Source organism: Lonchura striata, chromosome 3 (assembly GCF_046129695.1).
Source record: "Lonchura striata isolate bLonStr1 chromosome 3, bLonStr1.mat, whole genome shotgun sequence".
In the NCBI taxonomy this organism is placed as follows: domain Eukaryota; kingdom Metazoa; phylum Chordata; class Aves; order Passeriformes; family Estrildidae; genus Lonchura; species Lonchura striata.
In genome coordinates, this window is record NC_134605.1 from 12,814,277 (window position 1) to 12,834,503 (window position 20,227).

The 20,227-nt window shown below is 34.6% G+C and overlaps 1 protein-coding gene across 4 annotated transcripts in view; it reads right to left on the reverse strand.

The window, feature by feature from the left end:
• Nucleotides 1-20,227, reverse strand: part of SYT14 (synaptotagmin 14) — an 87,299-nt gene that overhangs the window by 41,176 nt on the left and 25,896 nt on the right. For 2 of the 4 annotated variants that reach the window (XM_021547605.3, XM_021547604.3), the window contains exon 4: nucleotides 13,618-13,836. The exons of 1 other annotated variant lie outside the window; for it this stretch is intronic. In XM_021547605.3, coding sequence (XP_021403280.1) covers nucleotides 13,618-13,836 — 219 coding nt within the window. Of the gene's footprint in view, nucleotides 1-13,617; nucleotides 13,837-18,082; nucleotides 20,219-20,227 lie in introns of those variants that run through there. One more of the 4 variants, XM_077781897.1, reaches the window with a different exon arrangement.

A 20,227-nucleotide genomic window follows, 5' to 3' on the forward strand; every position in this document is an offset into this window, starting at 1 on the left:
TATTCCATCCTTTTGAGTTCCAAAGTATCTTTCGAGTTACCATGGATACAAGTGATATGCTTTCTCCCACAACTGCTTTGTGTGCCTTATCGAACACCAGAAAACTGGCACAGTAGGAATCTAAGACATCTATACAGGATGAATATCTAACCCCTTTAAGTGTTTGTCTTCCTCCTCCCACTCCCCCTTGCAAAAAATATGCCATATACTACCATTTGTAATGAAATAAACAAGCAGGTTCTTTTCTGTCTGAAATTCAGGAGTTTGCTCAAGGAAAACAAAAGGAAAAAAGGTACAGACATAAATTATTTTAATCTGACCAATACTGAAGCAGTGTTGAAGTGAAAATAGAAATACACAATCATTCTGAGTTGGCTGCTTATTTTGAGTTATCAGAGTTTAAGTGTTTCTACATCAATATATCCAGAGAAGATGTAAAACACAGCAAATCTCAATGAGCATTTCTGAAAGGAGTTACAGAAATATTGCATGCAACTCTGAGATTATGCATAAACTAGAGTAAATAGAACTCCCCTAAACTCCCTCTTTATACCAATTTCTTATGGACATTTTCAAATGCAGATTGCTTTCCAACAAGCTGGGAATAATTTGTACTTATTCAGTCTAGAAGAGGGCAGTTAAACAGATTTTTCCCATTATGCTTTTTGTATTCTGACCTCTTCTTAAAAACAAAAGACTCTCACTGAGGCAGCAAAATTTACACAGTATTCAAAACCCAAGTGCTGATAGCCTAATCTGAATTTATGTGTGAAAAGTAAAGGGGAATAACCAGAAGGAAAAACAAATTATTGTAATACAAACTTGACTCAGAACTGTCTCCCAGCTTTCAATGCATTAAATCATTGGAAAGACATCAACTGCATAAAAGTGTCATGGTGGCAACTAAAAGCAAGAAAGACAGTGAAGATTGAGTAGGCAAATGCTGCTCTTGCCTCTTTTCCTCAGTTATCTAAACTTCTCTAAGTATTACAACAGAACACTCAACAAAAAAAACATACTTGGCTTCTTCACATCTACAGGCTCAACCCCGCTTTAAAATACAAAGAATTTGAAGTATATCTGAGCCAGAGACACTGGTGCATAAACCCCAGACTCTTACCCTTGCTCATATTATGAAATAACTGCAACACTCTGCAAGTTTTCCAAAAAGTTCTTTAGTTTATGAAGCAAAGAAACATTGAATATTTTCATTTTTCTAACAGTGTCAATGTAGGCTAGACTTATATTTCCTCAGATTTCTTTTAACCTTTAAATTTAACTTCTGTCTCAAATTTTCTTTTGGGGACAAAACATCCATATAATGTTTTTTGTGTGAACTTTCAGCTAGAATTAAATCTCACTTCCTTTTTTGTCCCCTGAAAATTTCTTTTAAAAGTAACTAAAAGCTATAGAACAAGGAAAAGGAACTCAAAATAGACTGCTACATTGTGCCATTTATGCTAAGTCATCTGTGTTACGAAAATATTACAGTTCTGCAGTTTTATGTCAGCACCACTTATAAAGAAAAAAAAAGAGCATCTGGAACTGTGGAGATATTTACAGAATAGCTCAGTACCCAGGCCATTACACTCACTGTTACACATGCTATTATTTCTCCTCTGTATAATATTCTCTTGGATTATCTTCACTGGGCACAAAAACACACAAGAGATTCCCCCAGTCCTCTCTGAGAAGAGTTAAAGCACAAAGTAGTCTTTTTTTGAGAAATAACTACTATTGTTACCATCCCTCTAAAGTTCTTCCTTTTCAAAATATTGAAGTTCTCTGGAAATTGCCACAGTAGTTCCCTAGACTTCTGTGGCCAACAGATTGCCTTTAACACTTATGGCAACGACTGTTGCTATTTCAAAAGATTTTCTTCTTCTAAAGTGCCTTCTCTTAACAGGAAAGAAACGGCACCAGGACAAGCAGATGACTGAGAGCAGTGCTTCTTATTGCCAGTGAAAGGAATTTCGCTCTGAAAACAGTCAAGAGAGCAGCTATTATCAAATAGCAGGATGATGAGTTTCTCTGAAGAAGAACATTAGATGCCCATCTCTTAACAGATTAACTACTCCTCAGTTAAGAAGGAAAATGACCATCAACACAAAGCACCTTTTCAAACTTTACCAGTGCTACCCAAGAATTATGTGCTGGCCACATTTTTGTGTGGATATACAATTCATGAACCAAGAGTTGAGAAGAAAAGAAAAAAAATATATCACGGTAGTATAATCAACTTCATTATCAAGAACAGCTTTTAATTCATACATATACTTGCAAATTTTCATGGGATTAATGAAAATTGTAAAGTCCAAGGAAAAGACATTTTCTCTCTCATTCTTATAATCTAAAAACAGTTCCATTCTGGCATTATGTACAGCATTTAACAAAGCCAAATACAAAGGATTCCAAGAAAAATAGTTTTGAGAAGGTAGGAAAAAATAATGCAAAAATTAGACCATTTTTCTGGTTTGTATCAATCAGATATTGAAAATAAATGCACTAGTATTTTTTTTTTCATTTAACTCATCAAAATTTGAAAAATATACTGTTTTTAAATTTTACTAGCATAGTGCTGAGGATTTAAAAGCAAAGTTCAGAAGTCATTATTTCTGCTACCAAACTACTGCCAGAGCAGAATGCAGGGATAACCAAACAACTGATCAGATATAACCACAGAAAGTTTGAGCAAAATCAAATACCATTATGAAACATATCTTCCTAGAAGATGTGAAGAAATTAGCCTGATCCCTAGAGTAAATCTTGACCAATTTAAACCAATTTTTTGGCCAAAAGCCACAGGGTCGGTCCTGGCCTTTTGGTTGTGAGTGTGTTATCTGGTACAGACGTCAATGCTTTGCAGCATCACCTGCTCAAATCACACACATCAGCTGTATTTGTTCGGGCTGAGCAGTTTCAAAGGAAAGAAATTCACACCTGAAGTCAGCCTCTTGAAGACATGATCCCTTTGTAGTTTCATTCTCCAAGATTTGGATTTTTCAGATACACATGCTCTTATCAGCTCTATTTTTAACCTGCTGCTCATATAGGATACTTAAAATTCTGAACATGTTTACATTATCCATCCAGCAGGCTAATGGAACTGCATACCAGACAGTCATGCATAATTCAAATCAATATCCTCAGGCTTGCAACTCTAAGTCAAAGCTGCCTTTAAATAAGCTGGGTGTGACTTTAACATGAATAAAATGTATCTAATTTTTAACCTTTATCTGGCAAATTGTTATATTTGCAAAGGAACGTGATAAAACTTCTTTAAAAATTAAAACTATTAGGAAATCACGATAATTAAAAATCTTTAACAAAATACTTTTAAGGACAAAATTAAGAATGGTTCAACAAGACTGAAACCAAAGGTCAAAATGGAGAGCTGGGTCATTAGTTTTGGTTTTTTTTAAGCAAATTGTACAGATATATACACAAAAACACATGCTGCTGAACTACTAAGTGGTGAGAAGGTGAATGCAGCAGGATTTCCTATTTACATATTTAAAGATCAAGCTCTAATTGAATTGGGCATAGGTGATCACGCAGAAAATCTTATACCCAGTTAACCATGTCTGCTGGCTTCTCTCAAAGGACTAGAATCAGAATTTCCATAATAAAATAATTTTCCCTTTAAGTTACCCTAGATGCTTTCATACGACCATGATTTCTTCATAGCAGATAATCTTCACCTGCACTGAAATGACCAGAAGCATGGCAATGACATTAGCTAAGCATCCATTTCCAGCTTGTAAATACAGTGGAGGAAAGGCAATTGCAAAAAACCAATCCCACCCCACAAAAAACCAAAAGCTTGCCCCAAACTAAAAGGACACAAACAAACAAAAAAAATATTTCAAGTTGTATAACGTATCATGCTTATCCTTTCCCCAGGGAAAATATTCTAACAAATCCTAAAATTTAGGATAACTTTGGAAGACAAGTGTTCCAAATAGCAAATAAGAACTCATTTTGCAAGAAAACAAATTATAGATATTTGCCTCCACAGAAGCTACAGACACAGCTTTATATTGTTTACTCAGATACAATATAGTCTCCAACAATATACTCAAAGTAGCTATGAAAATAGTTATCCTAGCATAAAATACATGTTATCAGATTAAAATGGTAAGACTGTTCGATTTGTGTAAGGACAAAATATTCATTAAACCATTCCAAGAGAATACTTACAAAGATAGTTATAGCATGTCTATGAAACTTATACATATGAATGAGGAAAATAATCTACATTAGGTAAAAAACAGAAACAGAATTCAGTTACAAAAAAACCCTAATGCATTTTTACAAAAGAGAAGGTTAAAATGTAATGTGCTCAGAATATAAAAAACCAGTTCTAATAGTAACCTCTCCTTAACCTACAGAGAAAATGCACAACTGGGAGGCAAACTTTAGTTTCGGACTTGAGTTAAAAATTATATGGTTTTAACCTTTAAAGATAAGAAAAATGCTCCATTTATCCACAGCTGCTATGGAGGAAGAATTGGTAAGCCATCCTTCTGTAATATTCTTATGTAAATTCCAAGATCAGGCTGGATGGGGCCTTGGACAACTTGATCTAGTGGGTGCAATCCCTGCCCATGGCAGGGGTTTGAACTAGATGATCTTTAAGGTCCCTTCCAACCCAAAGCATTTTATTATTCCATTCTATGAAAGCTGTTCTAGTTTTTAGTTCTCATATTTACCTAAACTGCTCCATTGTGCTAATCAAGCAGCATGACTATTCTCAGGAGGTAAGTAGAGTACTGGGTAAAATTCCTTTTCCCAATGTACCTAATAACAACTACATAGAGATTTCCAGTCAACTGTTCAGTCTTCTTTCTTAGTCACTCCTTCCATGATAGAGCCATGAACTCTCAGAATCAGCAAAAGCACTTGGTTCATCAAGGAAATTATCTTTACCTCTAATATAGTTCTATCTGTTGTGTTTATATCACAAAACAGTTCTACATTTTATGAATCTAGAGCATCTATTTTAAATACAAACTATTTCAGTCACTATTTCAGTCTGTGAACTTTTCCAAGTTAATGATCTCATGAAGTCCAGATTCAAATAGATAAGAGAGGTATTAAAAGAGTAAGTTTACAATAAAATGGAAACTTTCCTGTTATCATTAATGTATGATTTACATCTCTTCAGAGATATCACATTGCTAAGGGTGACTTTCTTCAAAGCCTTCACATCAGTGCAAGGGTATTCCTTCAAAGAATTGAAGATGCTGGCAGGAGGAGCCTAATTTGAGAGATTGCTTTGCTCACTTCTACATATCATGAGAAAAAGCCCTTTCCTATTGGAAGACAGTTTTTCCTCCTCTTTGGAGCTGGTCTAGCTGGAAAAGGAATTTTTTCTATGGAAAATCTTGTCATCATCCCTAACTCTGAGTTATGTTACTAGGTTTCTTCTCTCAGCAGCAGATGATATGCATACTTAAACAGCGTCTCTTTCTCCCCAGCATCTCTCATCACAGGGTAAACCCATGATTTCAGAATTACCCAATTTCATTCTATCCACCACTTTCATGTGCTTCCTTTGGTTGAAAAGACTGTGCACAACTTTGATACTACCTATCTGGCTTTTAAACTCACAAGTCCTCAATGTAAATCCATTCTCTTCCAAACTGTGTTTCAACTCAGACATGGATCTCGTTTGCATTTCAATCCCTGTTTATGTCTTGCCTCCTCCATAAGATTCCTCAAGAAAACTTCATGAGTAATACTGAATAGCACATGTACTTTCTATCCCCATCCATGAATTCAGCCTATTCCAGGACTCAAGAATTTGTCAGCATTATGTATGTCTGCTATTCATACATGTAAAGAAGCTAATCTCAACATGATCATAACCCAGTTGCTTACAAAAAAATTTTCCATCAGGAACTTCTCACAAGACAAGGGGTTATACTTTATTGGGAAAGAAAAAATATATTAATTCTGCAAAACTGAATAAAAGACAGAGCAAGAGTTAATCTTTCAATCACCTTAGTCTCTGCAACACTCAGTTGAGTATATTTTGTGGAAACACATCGAAATTTCAAGCACTTAAGAGAACTGTCTTCCACTATTACAGAAGAACAATAGAGGTCTGTCATAATGCACTAGGAAGCTACTCTGGAACTCAAAAAAATCCCACTAAACCCCAAGCAAAAACCGGGCTAAAGAAAAAACACAAGAAAGCCCAAACCCACAGCATCACAGACACTAAGTAGAAAGCATTACAAATAAGGTTAGACACTATTCTGCATGTCCTTGAATTACAAAAGTATCTTTTTTACAAAACTATCCTTAAATATTCCCTTGATATAGCAATGGATTCAACAGCCACATTCCCCTGAAGCTTCAAAATCACAAGATACCACCATTCTCTGATTTTTAAGGGCTAGGAGCCAATGAAGATTTGTTTCAATTAACCAGAGGAGGCAGACACACATGATCAGGAATCAGAACTTTGTCTCATTAGTATTGCATCACTGCACTCTCCTGTACACTACAGGAAGATTTTTAATTACTCCTAGAATAAAAAATGTCAGGGGTAGATGCCCATATAATAGCAAAACAAAAATAAGGAAGCTGCACCAATTAAAGAAATACTGTAACTAAAAGACCCCTCAAAATCTCCAAAAAGTACATCAATAACATGAATTGATGGTACACAAATACTATCAGATAAAAAACATGAGTATGAATATCAGGGGTATTCACATCTGCAACATGGCTCAGCCTTCCAAATACACTCTGAAGCATTTAGAAAGACTGCTCTAAAGGTCTTAAATCTTGTCTTAAATCTCTTCATTAAAGACCCTTTCAAAGTACCTTGAATGTACTATTTGAAGTCTAAGCCTACCCAAAGTTCCAGGACAAAAAGAATATTTACTTCCAATAGGCGTTACACACCAGAGAAATCTTACAGGTAATCTGACAAAGACACCTAAGAAAAAAGTGGGTGGCCACCTTTTTCATGGAATTTATTTATTTATTTAAGGCCCATTAGAAGAAAAGTAAGAGAAATTACTATTTATGATTCAGTATTCAACTGAGCTTTCAGTCCTCCAGTGTGAATACCAGCACACAATTCTTTTCCATGGCAGACATATTTTTTACCTGTAATTCTTAGTATCTGAAGCTTCCAGAGAGACCAATTTTGAGAGAACTCTGTGGCTTTATTTTGCTGAACACAATACAGCCATACAAAGGCCCCCAGTCTATAATTTCAAAACAGTAGGTTTTCATTCACACTTTGCTTGAAAAGAGATCGACTTACATGCGATGACAGAAACTAAACTGCAAAGCATGTGGTTATCATGGAATTCACTGAGTGATCCATTGTTCCTCTATCAGCCTGCCCAAAGGCTGTCACCTCAACTTGATAAGTCTGAAGAAGTAGGATCCTGCTTCACAGAATGTATTTACTAATGAAAACTGGCCAGGTTGATTAAACAGACTGGGGAGATTCACCTCTATACCACTTCTGAGATGCTCGTCAAAGAGCTTTGAGTGTTTACATTGGAAAGAGACTAAGAGGAAATCTCTATATATACTTTAAGCAATTCAGTGAGGAGACTTTTCCTGAGACATGAAAACTAACGAGAGGAAAAAAAAAGGCAAAAAGCCACATAAAGAATTAGATCCAAGAGATTCCAGAAGAACAGTCGCCTTCACGTGCAAAGATTGACACTGAGGAATAAGGCAAACATATGTCCACAGACACATCAACATAAAGTGCCGAAAGCCTAGAGAAGAATAGAAAGGGAGAAGATAAACTACAAAAATAACCATATTCTACCTTCACAATATGGAAAAGATGGATAAAATCCAGTAGCATATGCCTGCTAGAGCAGCAGATTCTCATTTAAGAGAACTTATGTTTTCTCGCTGCCGTCTTTTAGTGCTTCCATATGTTTCAAAAAAACCTTGTGAAATGTAAGGCTCTTGGGCCAATCTCAGAAATAACATGTCTTCAGCCAGGGGGCTTTACCAGTTGAGAAGTTAGAAAAAGATTTTAAAACAGGCTGGAGATGGAACCTGTGGTTGTACTGAACTGGTAAACTATAGCTAAACATAGTATATGTAAGTATGCTAAATAAGCAAGTGAGCTTACTCCTTTTTCCTTCACAAAGTGACTTATTTTGCCTCAAAATGGGATCAGTTCTCCTTGCTTGCTCCTAATCAGGAATTCTGCACAACCATTAAAGAGGTAACAGCTCTTTTAAGCATATCACAAATTAACTATGAAAAAATCCAAACTATTTTCTTCTACTTTTCTACTCTTCTCATCTCAGGGGATTGAGAGAATCTTGATTTCAGAAACAAAGAACTATCAATAGTCTTTGACATCTGCCTGCAAAATTGTAATTTTGATATATTTCAAAATATAATTAATAGGATATATTGAAATGTAATTTTAATAAATCCTAACATTTCTAAGTTTAAGAACATGAGTTTCTAGGAATTTAGGTGACCATTCCTTTAGAGAAAATACATTGCCTATGCAGCTTATGGAGATACTAAAAACACAACAACTTGTCAGTATAATGCTTGACTTCAAAATTCAGGAAGCAGCCAATACTGGAGACAAAGAGGCCAATTCAATATAATACTGCCTCTCTTTTTGAAATTCAAGTTATTAAGAAGGTATGATCCATTTAAGATCCCAATACAGATACTAAAAAATATTTCTATTATGCAATACAAAGATTGCCAATTTTAATGCCAATTTTAAATATAAAGTTTTTACACTTCTTTATCCCTTAGATCTCTATTTCAATTAATAAACTCTTTCTTAGCAGAAATATAGTGCTGTTTTTCTGGCTTTCCCCCCCCCCCCCCTTATTTTTTATTCTTTGCTTTCTGAAATAAAAGAGTAATATTACAGTCAATATTAATTCCCTCTTCTAAAATATTACAAATAGTTGGAGCACACAAATACAATACTATGTATTCAACACTGAAATGGTAGGAAATAATATAAGAAGTAGAATACACATAAAAACCTAAAAGGAAGTTTAGTGAGGAAAACGAGGTCACTTCAGGAAGTATCCATACTTTACTGGGTAATATTATAAAGCATAAAAACAATATTATTAGCAAAATTAAGATATCAAATTTCAAGCTGGCCCTGGAATTCTGGACCTATGCACAGAGATTGAGCCACACATCCTGTAGTTACACAGCTTTCTCTTTTCTTAGATTAAAAATTTTTGGTCTTTTGTTCAAGACCTGAAAATTTCAGGTGGAAGCCTCTGTACCATTTTACTTTTAATGTTGATATTTTTCATCAACTTCATTTTCTGTTGAATTATGTTTTCCTTTAGTGATATTCTGGAATTAAGCCTGTCCATGAGGGGTTCACTGCAAAAGTTTTATATTGACAATGGCTTACAGTCTATAAAAATACTTGCATCCAAGAACAGTAGTAATTTATTTTTCATTTTATGTATCTATATGTAAAACATGTAAAAATTGAAATGCATCAAATGTGCAATACAAATATATCAAGTAGGTCAGACACTGTCCATAAGGAGGTAACTGTGAATGAAAATCTGAACCCTTGAATTGCACAGAATTACTAAAAGTGCTACTAGAACATTACATCATGAAAATACACCAACAAAGCCTGCAGAGCATATAGCTTTCTTCATTTTAGTATTAAAAACATTATACAAAATGCCATCTGAGTTCGATACAAATACGCTGAAAAGAAAGATTAATATGGCCATCTAGAGGAGAAAAGAATGCTATGAAAACATACAACACAATTTTTCAGGCTTCAGAATATGGTACTTTTAGAGGCATGCAGCCAGAAAAAGGATGTAATAAACTAATTACAGAATTGATAATAAGCAAACTTTAAAATAATACATCCAGACATTTCGGTGGCATGACTGATGCAAACATATTAATATTAAACATGTTTTGGCAAGGCAAGCAAAACACACAGGGTGTATTAATAAAGACAAGATTATGCTTTTGTCTCTTTGTTAAATTTTGTGTGTGCAGAGTTTAGTACACACACATCTAAACAAATTTAAAGAGACAAAAGCTCAGAATAAACAGGTTTTTGGTAAAACTGTTTATTGCCTCCTTTAAAAACACACAGCTCACTGTTGCAAAATAGAACAGGAGAGAGATCAGCTGCTGAAGAGAAAATTCAGCAGAAAAAATCCAAAATTTTCTGAAAACTAAATATCATTTCTTTACTCATACTACTCTATCTTTGATGGAATTCATAGAGTCATAGAATCATGGAATGTTTTTTGTTGGAAGGAGCCTTACAGACTGCCTCATTCCTCTGCTCTGGACAGGGACACCTTCCACTTGACCAGGTTGCTCAGAAATCCATCCAATCTGGCCTGGAACACTGCTAGAGATGCAGCACCCACAGCTTCTCTGGGCAATCTGATCCAGTGCCTTGCTACCCTCAAAGAAAATGTTTTTCCCAATATCTAATTTAAACCTATTCTCTTCCAGCAGATCTTCTAGATCTCATTAAAACCACTCCCCCTTGTCCTTATTTTAATGATCAGAGGCTGCTTTAGTGGCAACGAGCAGGAGGAAAACAGAGGTGAGACAAAAATTAATTCTGTCCTCTCATCACTTCACTTTAACACTATCAAGTGTTATATGCTCAACATATGGACTGATCAGTGCCTTGCAGTGGAAGCACAGCTGAAATGTTCAAGAGCTAGAAGTAGAAATGATAAAGCACGTATGAGAAGACAGAAGCACACAAAGTCAAACACACTGGCAAATTTTTCTCATATTAAACAAAGTACGTAGGAACACACTACTTGTTCCACAGAAGAGTCAAGAAATGGTTCTATCATCTGCCTTGACACTTTTTATAAAAATAATTCAATGCCCATAAAAGCCAAGTATCTAACAAAAAAAAATCAGCATTGCTATGGCATCAAATCTTCTACAGATTTTTTTCCAAGTTTAAAGAACAGTAAAGCTTTGCATTTTTAACTGAAACATCTGGAATGCTGATGCTTCTCCCTTGGAATCAGATTTTTAATGTCTTCTGTTAAGTGAACTGCTTCTCTGAACACATATGAACAGCTTGGTAGTAATAATCTCTCCTTTATTTCTGATTGCAGGCCTTCTTCATGAGGTTTCCACCTCTTTCATCAAAGTTCTTTGTTGGGCAGCTTTCCCTCTGTAATGATCACCACATAAGGCATACACTGTCTCTTCCTCTATTATAAAATATTTTTATCATTGTGCAAAGATTCTTTGAAGTAATTTAAGGGCATAAAATGTACTAACACTAATTATTCTAGCATGCCAACTTCAGGTCACTGAGAAGTGAAAAATGTTAGGTTGTTAATCTGCTACCATGTCCAAAACTTTTTTTAATAGTATTGAACATAATTTTGTTGAGAAGAATGGATTAATAAAATGAGACAAACTAACTCTAATTTGCAAGCATTTTGCCGAACATACGGTGTAGAATGATTGCAGGCTGTCAAAAAAAATAACACTGTTTATTCTCCATTCCTTATAAAATGTAGGAAGAGAATGTGCTCATAAGCAGCAGCAAAAACAAAATACTGACATTATTAAAGTTTTTGTACAAGTAGAAATATGTGGTTAAAACAATCTAAATTTTTAATTTAGAATATTTTGATAGCTTTTGTTTTAGAAGTTATTTTGCTTCCAAACTCTGAATGTTCTTTCATTACAATACATTTAAAAATGGCATTTATACCCAGCCTGCTTCCAAATGGAGACAGCATTGAAAAGGAATAGCACCTGGTGACAGATATATTTAACAATAGAAGAATAATAAAAAACGCAATATTTGAACATGCCACAAAGGTTCTTTTGTCTTAGACTGTAATCCTGATACAGAATTCCAGACTGGAAACTATCATTCCCCCAGGATAAAAATCAGAAAATATAAATTTTGATTAATTAAAAGGATAGTAAAAACACAATCATTTTTAAAAAATGGATAAAGGCTTGCACAATGCCTTTGAAGTTTAAATCCTATAGGACCAAAGTAAAAAGTTCAGAAGAACGCAGGACTTTTCACTGAGAGGATGAACTAGATTGAACAAAAAATTTGAGCAGTTACAAAATAAAAAGAGGAATGTCATATAACTATGGCTATTTCAACCACTAGCCTCAGTAGTTTGCAGAGAGAGAAAAATACCTTATTCTAGATAACTGAAAGGAGTCTTCCTGCGTAATTCTTGTATAATTCATATCTGGTATTATCTGCTAATCATTTTTCCATCTCTTGTTAATAAACATCATCATTCTTTCCCAACAGTGACAGCAGCCATAAGAAAACCTAAGTAACTTATCTTTCATATACCCCCCACCAACACTGTTGAGAGACCTCAGTAGATATCAAAACCAAACATACTTTCACTGTACCTATTCCTTCTCCACCACAGTGTTCAAGGACCAGTTTTTACCACCTGACCTCACCTCTGCATCTCCTTCACCATGTGCTGAAACTCAGACTACCAGACTTCCTACAATTTAACAACAAAGGAAAGAAATGAATTTTCTGATGATCAAAAGACAATCCTTTTACTCTGCAACTTACTTGAAATATGGCTTTCATGTCCTTCAAGTCTTGGCTTGGAATCATGAATGACCACATACTCATTTCAAATTTAAACTGCAGACTTTTATATAATTTAATTATATCAAATTGTAGGAATTGTAAATTTTTTCAAGCCTTTCTGGACTGTATGAAATATTTAAGGTGAAAATATCTTTTCATTATATGTATCCACTTTTTATTAGAAAACATCAAACACTAAAAAACTTTTGCATGTTAGCATACTAAAGGAAGACCAAAAATACCTTACTATAATATGGCATCTGTATCAGAATCTGACTTTTACCTAACACCCATAAAAGTTGACTTTTCATGCTTGAAACTGGCTATGGACACAGTTCTCACACAACTATTTTCAAATACAAAAAGCATATAGACAAAATATTGACAGCAGAATTCTCAGCCTCTACATCGAGCTGTCATCCCAACTCAAAAATCAAGAAATATATAGCATGTAAGAAAACACCCACTGTTTAAATCCGACTTCTAGCACCATGGAAAAATACATTAATCTAATCTTTGTAGCAATTACTTTCTGTCATTTCAAGAGATACAGAACATTCCAGCAATATACACTGCAATGAACATATGCAGGGTAGCCAATACCCAATTCCATTTACTTTGCTGTTAGAACAACTTATCAATACAGGAATAACATGTCTTTGTATTTATAATACCACAAATTCAACAAAAGTTGCCATGTTTCCTTCCTAAATCACAATAGCTTAAATTGCCCCCAAAAATGAAATGAATAATGATAAAATTAAATGAAACTTAATATAACAAAATATTCTATAATTCGTAGTATTTCTGGAAGAATGTATACAAGTATGTGCTTTTCTTTTTTTTTTCTTTTTTTTTTTTTTTTTTTTTTTTTTTGAGCATGCACTAATACAAGAGGTGTCTGGATATTGCAACATTGACTATTTGCTAGCCAAGCTGCTCTTGTCTAGGACTTACTTATCCAGAACACAATTCTGAAATTTGGAATAAAAGGAATGCTTTTAAATCACTCTTACCTTCATCTATTGAGGCTTCACTACTGTATCCATCATATTCTGCAGACAGGGGACTATATTTTTGTCTGGTTTCCCATATATAGTTTTTTTGCTGTCTGCCATCCACCACTGGCAGCCTGGAACTCTGGGTTCTAGACAAGGCCTCATGATATTTACCCAGTGCTTCATCTTCACTCTCAGATGATGAACCATGCTGGTCTTTACTCATATAAGAATTGTCTGTTTGAATAAAATAAAGCAAATCGACTACAGCTCAAAATAGAATACAAGAAAATAACCATAAGAGGTTATCATTGAAGATATTTAAGCCATTTCAATTAAAATTTCTGTAATATTTTAAAATATCTTGTTGTAATTACAAGCATTGTGATTTTGTAATTGCTGAGAGCTGTACTCATTTTCTAGAAGACCTGAAAGATCATTAAGCCCCAAAAAACCATACTAACACTTATTCAACAGAAAATAAATCAATTTATGTAAGGCGGCACATAGACATTCTTGAAACCCTTCATTAAGTAGGAAAATGCTTAAAATAATTTATGTAAAGTAAATCCAACACTGCTGTAATATTACATTTGGATACCTTATGGATCAAGCAAGCAGCTCTTGATCCTACATTCCCAGCTGATTTTTGCTGTGAGCATAGTAATGAAACTGATTTACAAAAAGAAGCCTACAACAAAATCATCTTTAGGATAGTTATGCCAGTAGTGCTTAAACTCACAATAACAAATGGGAAAATGCTAGTGAAAAATGTTTGCATGCATAATTTTATTTAACTTACAATAAACAGCTCCTTGTTCAATGACTGAAATTAATGCAGATTTTTACTGCAGACATCTGGCAATAGCAGAAATTACATGGGAAAAAAATCTATCTAGTTAATTCTTTTATAGCAGTTCTGTAGTGCCTGCTCCTGTGGCCAAAATTTTCCAACTACATCTCAAGTGTGACTTCCTCCCACAAATCAAAGATTACTTGTATTTTTATTTCTGAAAAGGGAAGATTTTCTCCTCCCTTTTTCCAAAGTTCAAATGGATTCTGCCAAATTTAACATGCCTTGCAGAGGTTCTGTAGGTCTTGGATTCTAATAGGCATTAAGAATTCATGTAAGCTCAGAAGTCAGCATTACCTCTACTCTGAGGGCAAACCTATGCAATATGATTTGCCAGTGTATTTTCATTACTGGCAGAGCTTTGAGGTGCCCATAATGCTGTTTCTCAGCTCCTGAATCTGAGGGAATGCTGTCTAACATGCTATCCAACAGGTGTTACACCACAGAAATCTCACAGGTAACACGCTCAACTGCTTCTCCCCACCCTGCTTTTATGCCCTCAGCTCCAGGTCTGCATTTCCACTTCCATTAGTGCCTGTCTTCATGCCCAGTCAGTCTCACTCCTCTGGCTGGGTATTCCTGCTAAAAGAGAGATTAATTTTATTCAGCCAGTTAAATTAACTCAATGTATGCCAAACATCTAGACCTCTTTTACAGAACAGTGTTTTCCTCTTAGTACTACAGAGGTCTGTTCTTTCTACTTTTAGGAATCACTTCCTATAGAGGTCTTTTTCTCCCTGGTACTCATACAGAAAAAGACCTCTGCTGCAAGTTTAGGTAAGAAATTTTTTGGAAAGTTACATTTATACAAGTAGAATCCTATGCCAAGTTCCTGTCTCCCAGCCCCATACTCCATGTTCTTGCTCCAAGCATCCACTTTTGGTTTCTTATTATGATTTCCTCTATTCTCTTTGGCTATTCAATCACAGCCTATTTACTTGCACCTAACCAACTACTCATGTAACCTGGATCTGTCACCTTTAGTCTCTCCACCTTCCTATTAAATGATCAGTTCTCTCCATAGCTGTCACCCTTCCTAGTTTAAATCCCAATCTACCATGCACATTGGGTCCTATTTGTTGAGGAAGTTTCTGTCCACACATACAATACGTTTATTCTCAATTCTTCTGTTCAGTGTCTGTCAGTAACCATAAATATCAAAGGCAGGGTAAGATCTCCTCTGTTCTTCAATCCCTACAATGAAGCATGTGAGTGCAATGGGATGGTCAGTGAATTTAAGCAAAGTATAAGAAGTGTTTACCATGTCTTTTCAAAAAGCAAACTTTCAAAAAATTTACAACTTTATCAAACTTAGGTATTTTTTCATAGAAGAACATGGGCATCTCTGACATGGGAGAAATGCTCTCCCACATTTCAAGCACATATTCCAACACACAAAGGTGCTACAGCATCTTTGTAAAGCTGAAGTAAAATCTACTTTTTTTTTTTTTTTTTGCACAAATACCCAGCATGTTTTTTTCCCATAACCTATTTTTTTGGAAATAGTTAAATATTTTAAACTATAACTTAAGAAAAAAACAGAACAATAGGATCTCAGACAGAAAAAATGCCTAATTTCCTCAAAATTCTTTCAAATTTGGCACACAATTTAGGAAACTCATAATAAGGTCCTGAGATGGAAATTGTCATAAAACCTTATCCAGATGTGGGGATACCAGCTCTACACACAATGTGTACATCAACTCAATTTATTATTTATAAGAAAAATAGTGCCTTAAAAGACTTCTAAGAAGAAACTAGATCTTTCAACCCTTGACTGTTAATTCAAGCCTAGAAGATATGGTTCTTCCCATTTATGGGTGGCTATAAAGCAAAATCAATTTCAGTGATCATTTACTGAAAATATCACACCAAGCAGGATATATCCTGGCTAACACATTCACTGCAAGAGGCTGCCCAGAAAAAGGAATCTCCTTTGCTGTAACACAGAGTAAAATTTTGTACCTCATACAGCCCTCCAGGGGTTGAAACCTGCCACATTGAAACTTCCACAGATTCCCACAATTATAATTAAAGAAGAGCATACCAGGCCTAAAATACAGTGCCAGACATCAGTATTAGGTGCATTCTTTAATATTACAAGAAATGTATTCACAGATATAAAATCAGGTTCATTAATCAGTCTGCATAAAGAATGGAATAGTATAAAACATGGCAGCAGCATGTTTGAAAGAAGAGTTAGAAGTTATGCCTCTAATAATACACTGACTTTTATAAGCATCCAGAAGTTCTCAGTATAAGAAGTTTATTTTTCCTCCAGTTCCTATCATAAAAGAATGAGAATGTATACCATTATTATAAGTCATGAAGCAAGACCTCTTCAGAGGACTTAAAATCCTCCTCAAAGTTTAAACATAAGCTGTCCATGCAAAAAAAGTTTTTTTTTTAATTACAAGCAGATCAGTTTCAGTTTCTTGGGAAAAAAAATAGTTTCCTGTACATTTTAAAAAATCACAGAGTTTAATGCCTTTGCTTGCCACTTCTTGTTTCATGTTTATACCTTATTTGGAAACTTGGTTATGAGAATTTATGCTCTTAGTAAAACCTTTCTTTTATTTAGCTGACATGGGTCATAAGGATTTTTTAACCTATTGAAAGTTATTAATTTGCTTATTATGGAACCTAAATGCCATTTTTGAGAGAATATACCTTGTAAATATATTATTATGTAAAGAAATAGATAAGATCATAGTTTATCATACAAACATGGAAAACACTCCTAATTCAAACTAAAAAAAAAACACCAAACAAACAAAACCAAACCAAAACTCAACAACAAAGATAACCGAAATTTTCAGATAAGGAAAACACAAACAACTGAAGGAAAAAATGGGTTTCTATTAGGAAATCATTAATTTCTTTACAGAATCAGTACCTCTGGAAAAGCATGTGTTGCTTTCTAAAATTTTACTATGCAGCCTGCAAAAGTATGTAAAATTGCAAGCTTTTACTTCTTCCTTACAAACTGCTATTGCAATTCCCATATCACACTAAGATTGGATGTTGAAGACGGCACACAAAGCATCCAAAACAACACACAGGTTTTCTTTCAAGACTACAACTTTAAGACAAGCTGCATTCACTTCTTTCTGTACTTAAAATCACTTAATTGCCATTTCTTATTGAGTTTCTCATTTCTCATTATGTCTTGAAATCATTATTTTATGCATCCCAGAAATATTCTGAAGATCTACGGTAATGCAAATGCGAAGGAAGTCATTCCTTTTATTGTCATAGCACATCTTATGCAATGCTTTTAAACAAAACAAAATAAAATCACTTTCACACAAGTATTAACTTCCAGCAATAATTAATTTATAGTTTCAGCAGAAGCCACGGAAGGTAGAGAAGACAAGAAAAACTGTATAGAGAAAGAGTAAAGTTAGAACATAGAAAAGGCATTTATTAATCAGTTCCTTTAAGTAATACTTTGCAAAGTAATTAACTTGCAAGAAATATCAACATAATTAGAAAATGAAGCACTGAAACAAACCTATTTTTTCTCATAGGAAACTCTATTATTAAATGTGTAAATTAGGTGAAAAAAGCAGGAAATATCATAAGTTTCAGGAAAGGCTGAAGAATGTAGTTTACTGACAGACTCCTCACCTTTTCCGGCTGTCTTCTTATTACATAGCTCTCTTTCTAATTTCTTTGAGTTTTTCCTTTTACTCTCATTTGCAATTGTACTTGACACACTGCCTTCATCCTTTGAAATGGGTTTTCTTTTTCTGTCAAAGAAAGCTTCAGATTTCTTTTGTTTGATTTCATTAAGGCAACTGGGATGGTCATTGTGCATCTTCAAGCTGGAGTTTGAGAATTTCTCCTTCTGTACTTCAACAAGCTTTGTTTCTAAATCTTGGGGAACATTCACACTGTGCACTTTATCAGAATATTTAAAATCAGCTCCAGGTGACTGTGGTTTGATTTTTTTATGCTCATGATTCTTAGAATTATCTGATACCACATATAAACAATTATCTTGCTCCTCAGTAGATTGCTCCACTGTAAGTTGTTTACTTTTCAGGTTACTATCCTTCAAGAATTTATCATTTACAAAACACTCATTTCCCCCTACTACTTCTCTTTTAAAAGGTCCTCCAACAGTCTTCAAATCCTGAGGTACTTCTGTATCACTGAGAGGATTATTATGACCTGCGCCTCTTAACTGGCACTGGTTTTTGTTCAAGACATGGTCAGATACTCCAACTTGACTTGTACCTTTTTTTACAATATCAAATGAATTAGAATTATGAGTCTCTTTATGTTCTGCAGCACCTCTCTTTGTTTTCATATCAACCTCCTGAGAAGGAGTTAATGAGGGTGTGCGTTCCTCTCTGCCTTCCACAGGTTTATCACTCTGCGTTTTGGAGCTCTCATCTTCTGCCCGCAGGCCATTGATCATGCTGGTTACTTGCTCTGTCACTGAGTCAGCTACAGAGTAGCCAACCTCACCAACAACACTGGCCAGGTCATCCACAGCACTGCTGAGCGTGTCCACCAGGGAAGACACGGAGGGAAGGCTCAGATTTTGCTGAAGGTTTCTAAAGAATGCCATTTGTCCAGCCTATTCAGCAACAGCTCCTAATACTGAGAGGTGCTCTGTTTCACAAACTGATCATCTCAGTTTCTCCAGCTCCAATTTCAGAGCTATTTGCCTTTTCTATCTCAAAAATCAATACATTTACCAGGGGAAGTTGCAGGTTTTCTCTTTTCATTCAATAATCATTGCAAATAATAAGAAAACAGCTAAATAAAAATCTTGAAGCCACAATCAACCAGCAAAACGATAGTCTTTCATCAACTGCAGCATCAACTAGCCATAATAAAATTCATTATTTTCAAAACCAAGACAACTTTGTGAGGTTGATTTTTTTTTATTCTAACCTGTGAAAAACAAGTTGTGAGACATTTAAATTTTCATCAGTGTCACACTAAAACAAGCTTTTAACACAACACACATCATGGAGACTTCTTCACCCCAAAATATTTGCTGTCTTTTACAGAAGGCAAGATACTTTGGAGTAGCAAGACTTGTTTTGTAGTAAAAGATGAAAGTTAATACAACAGACAAATTCTAGGGAAAAAGGTTTTTTTGCTTCTCGGAAAATGGAAAATAAAAATTTAGTTCCATCTTTTAGAGAGGTAGAGGGGAAGAAGGCCTCTTCAATTTCACATTCTGTTTCTGGTGTCTGACTCTTGTTCTCAAGTCAGCTAACATAGCCTGTTCAATTTTCACAGTACAAAAGTAGAAAGAGGTTGTTTTACAAACCCTCAATATCTTTTTCAAGGTCTAATTTCTTTAATTACACATGATCCTTAAAGACCTTGTTGTATTAAAAAATATTCAATAATGTGTTAGACAGATATAAGATAACGCTAAAATTATTCTTTAAAATTATTTTCCAGGTGAATAAAAGCAAGACTTTCTCCAAAAATATGGTGAAAGCTTTTAACAAGCTGAGTGAAAATCCAATAATCCCATTCAGAAATTTACCTGAAAAGATTTAATTATACAAAATTACGGATTGTTTAAAATAAGTTCAAGAATATTCTTGCAGTGCAAGGAAAGTATCTCCTCATAAGTAAATACAAACTCTTTGGTTATGTAGCTGTTGAATTTCTGTGGCTTGTGGGTACAAAGGTTTGCTCCTTTCAAGTACTGCAGTCACAGGAAAAAACATTATTGTGCTGCTACATCCTTGTAAAACTGTGCATTCTTATAATTAAGTTTAGTACACTGTATGTCAGATA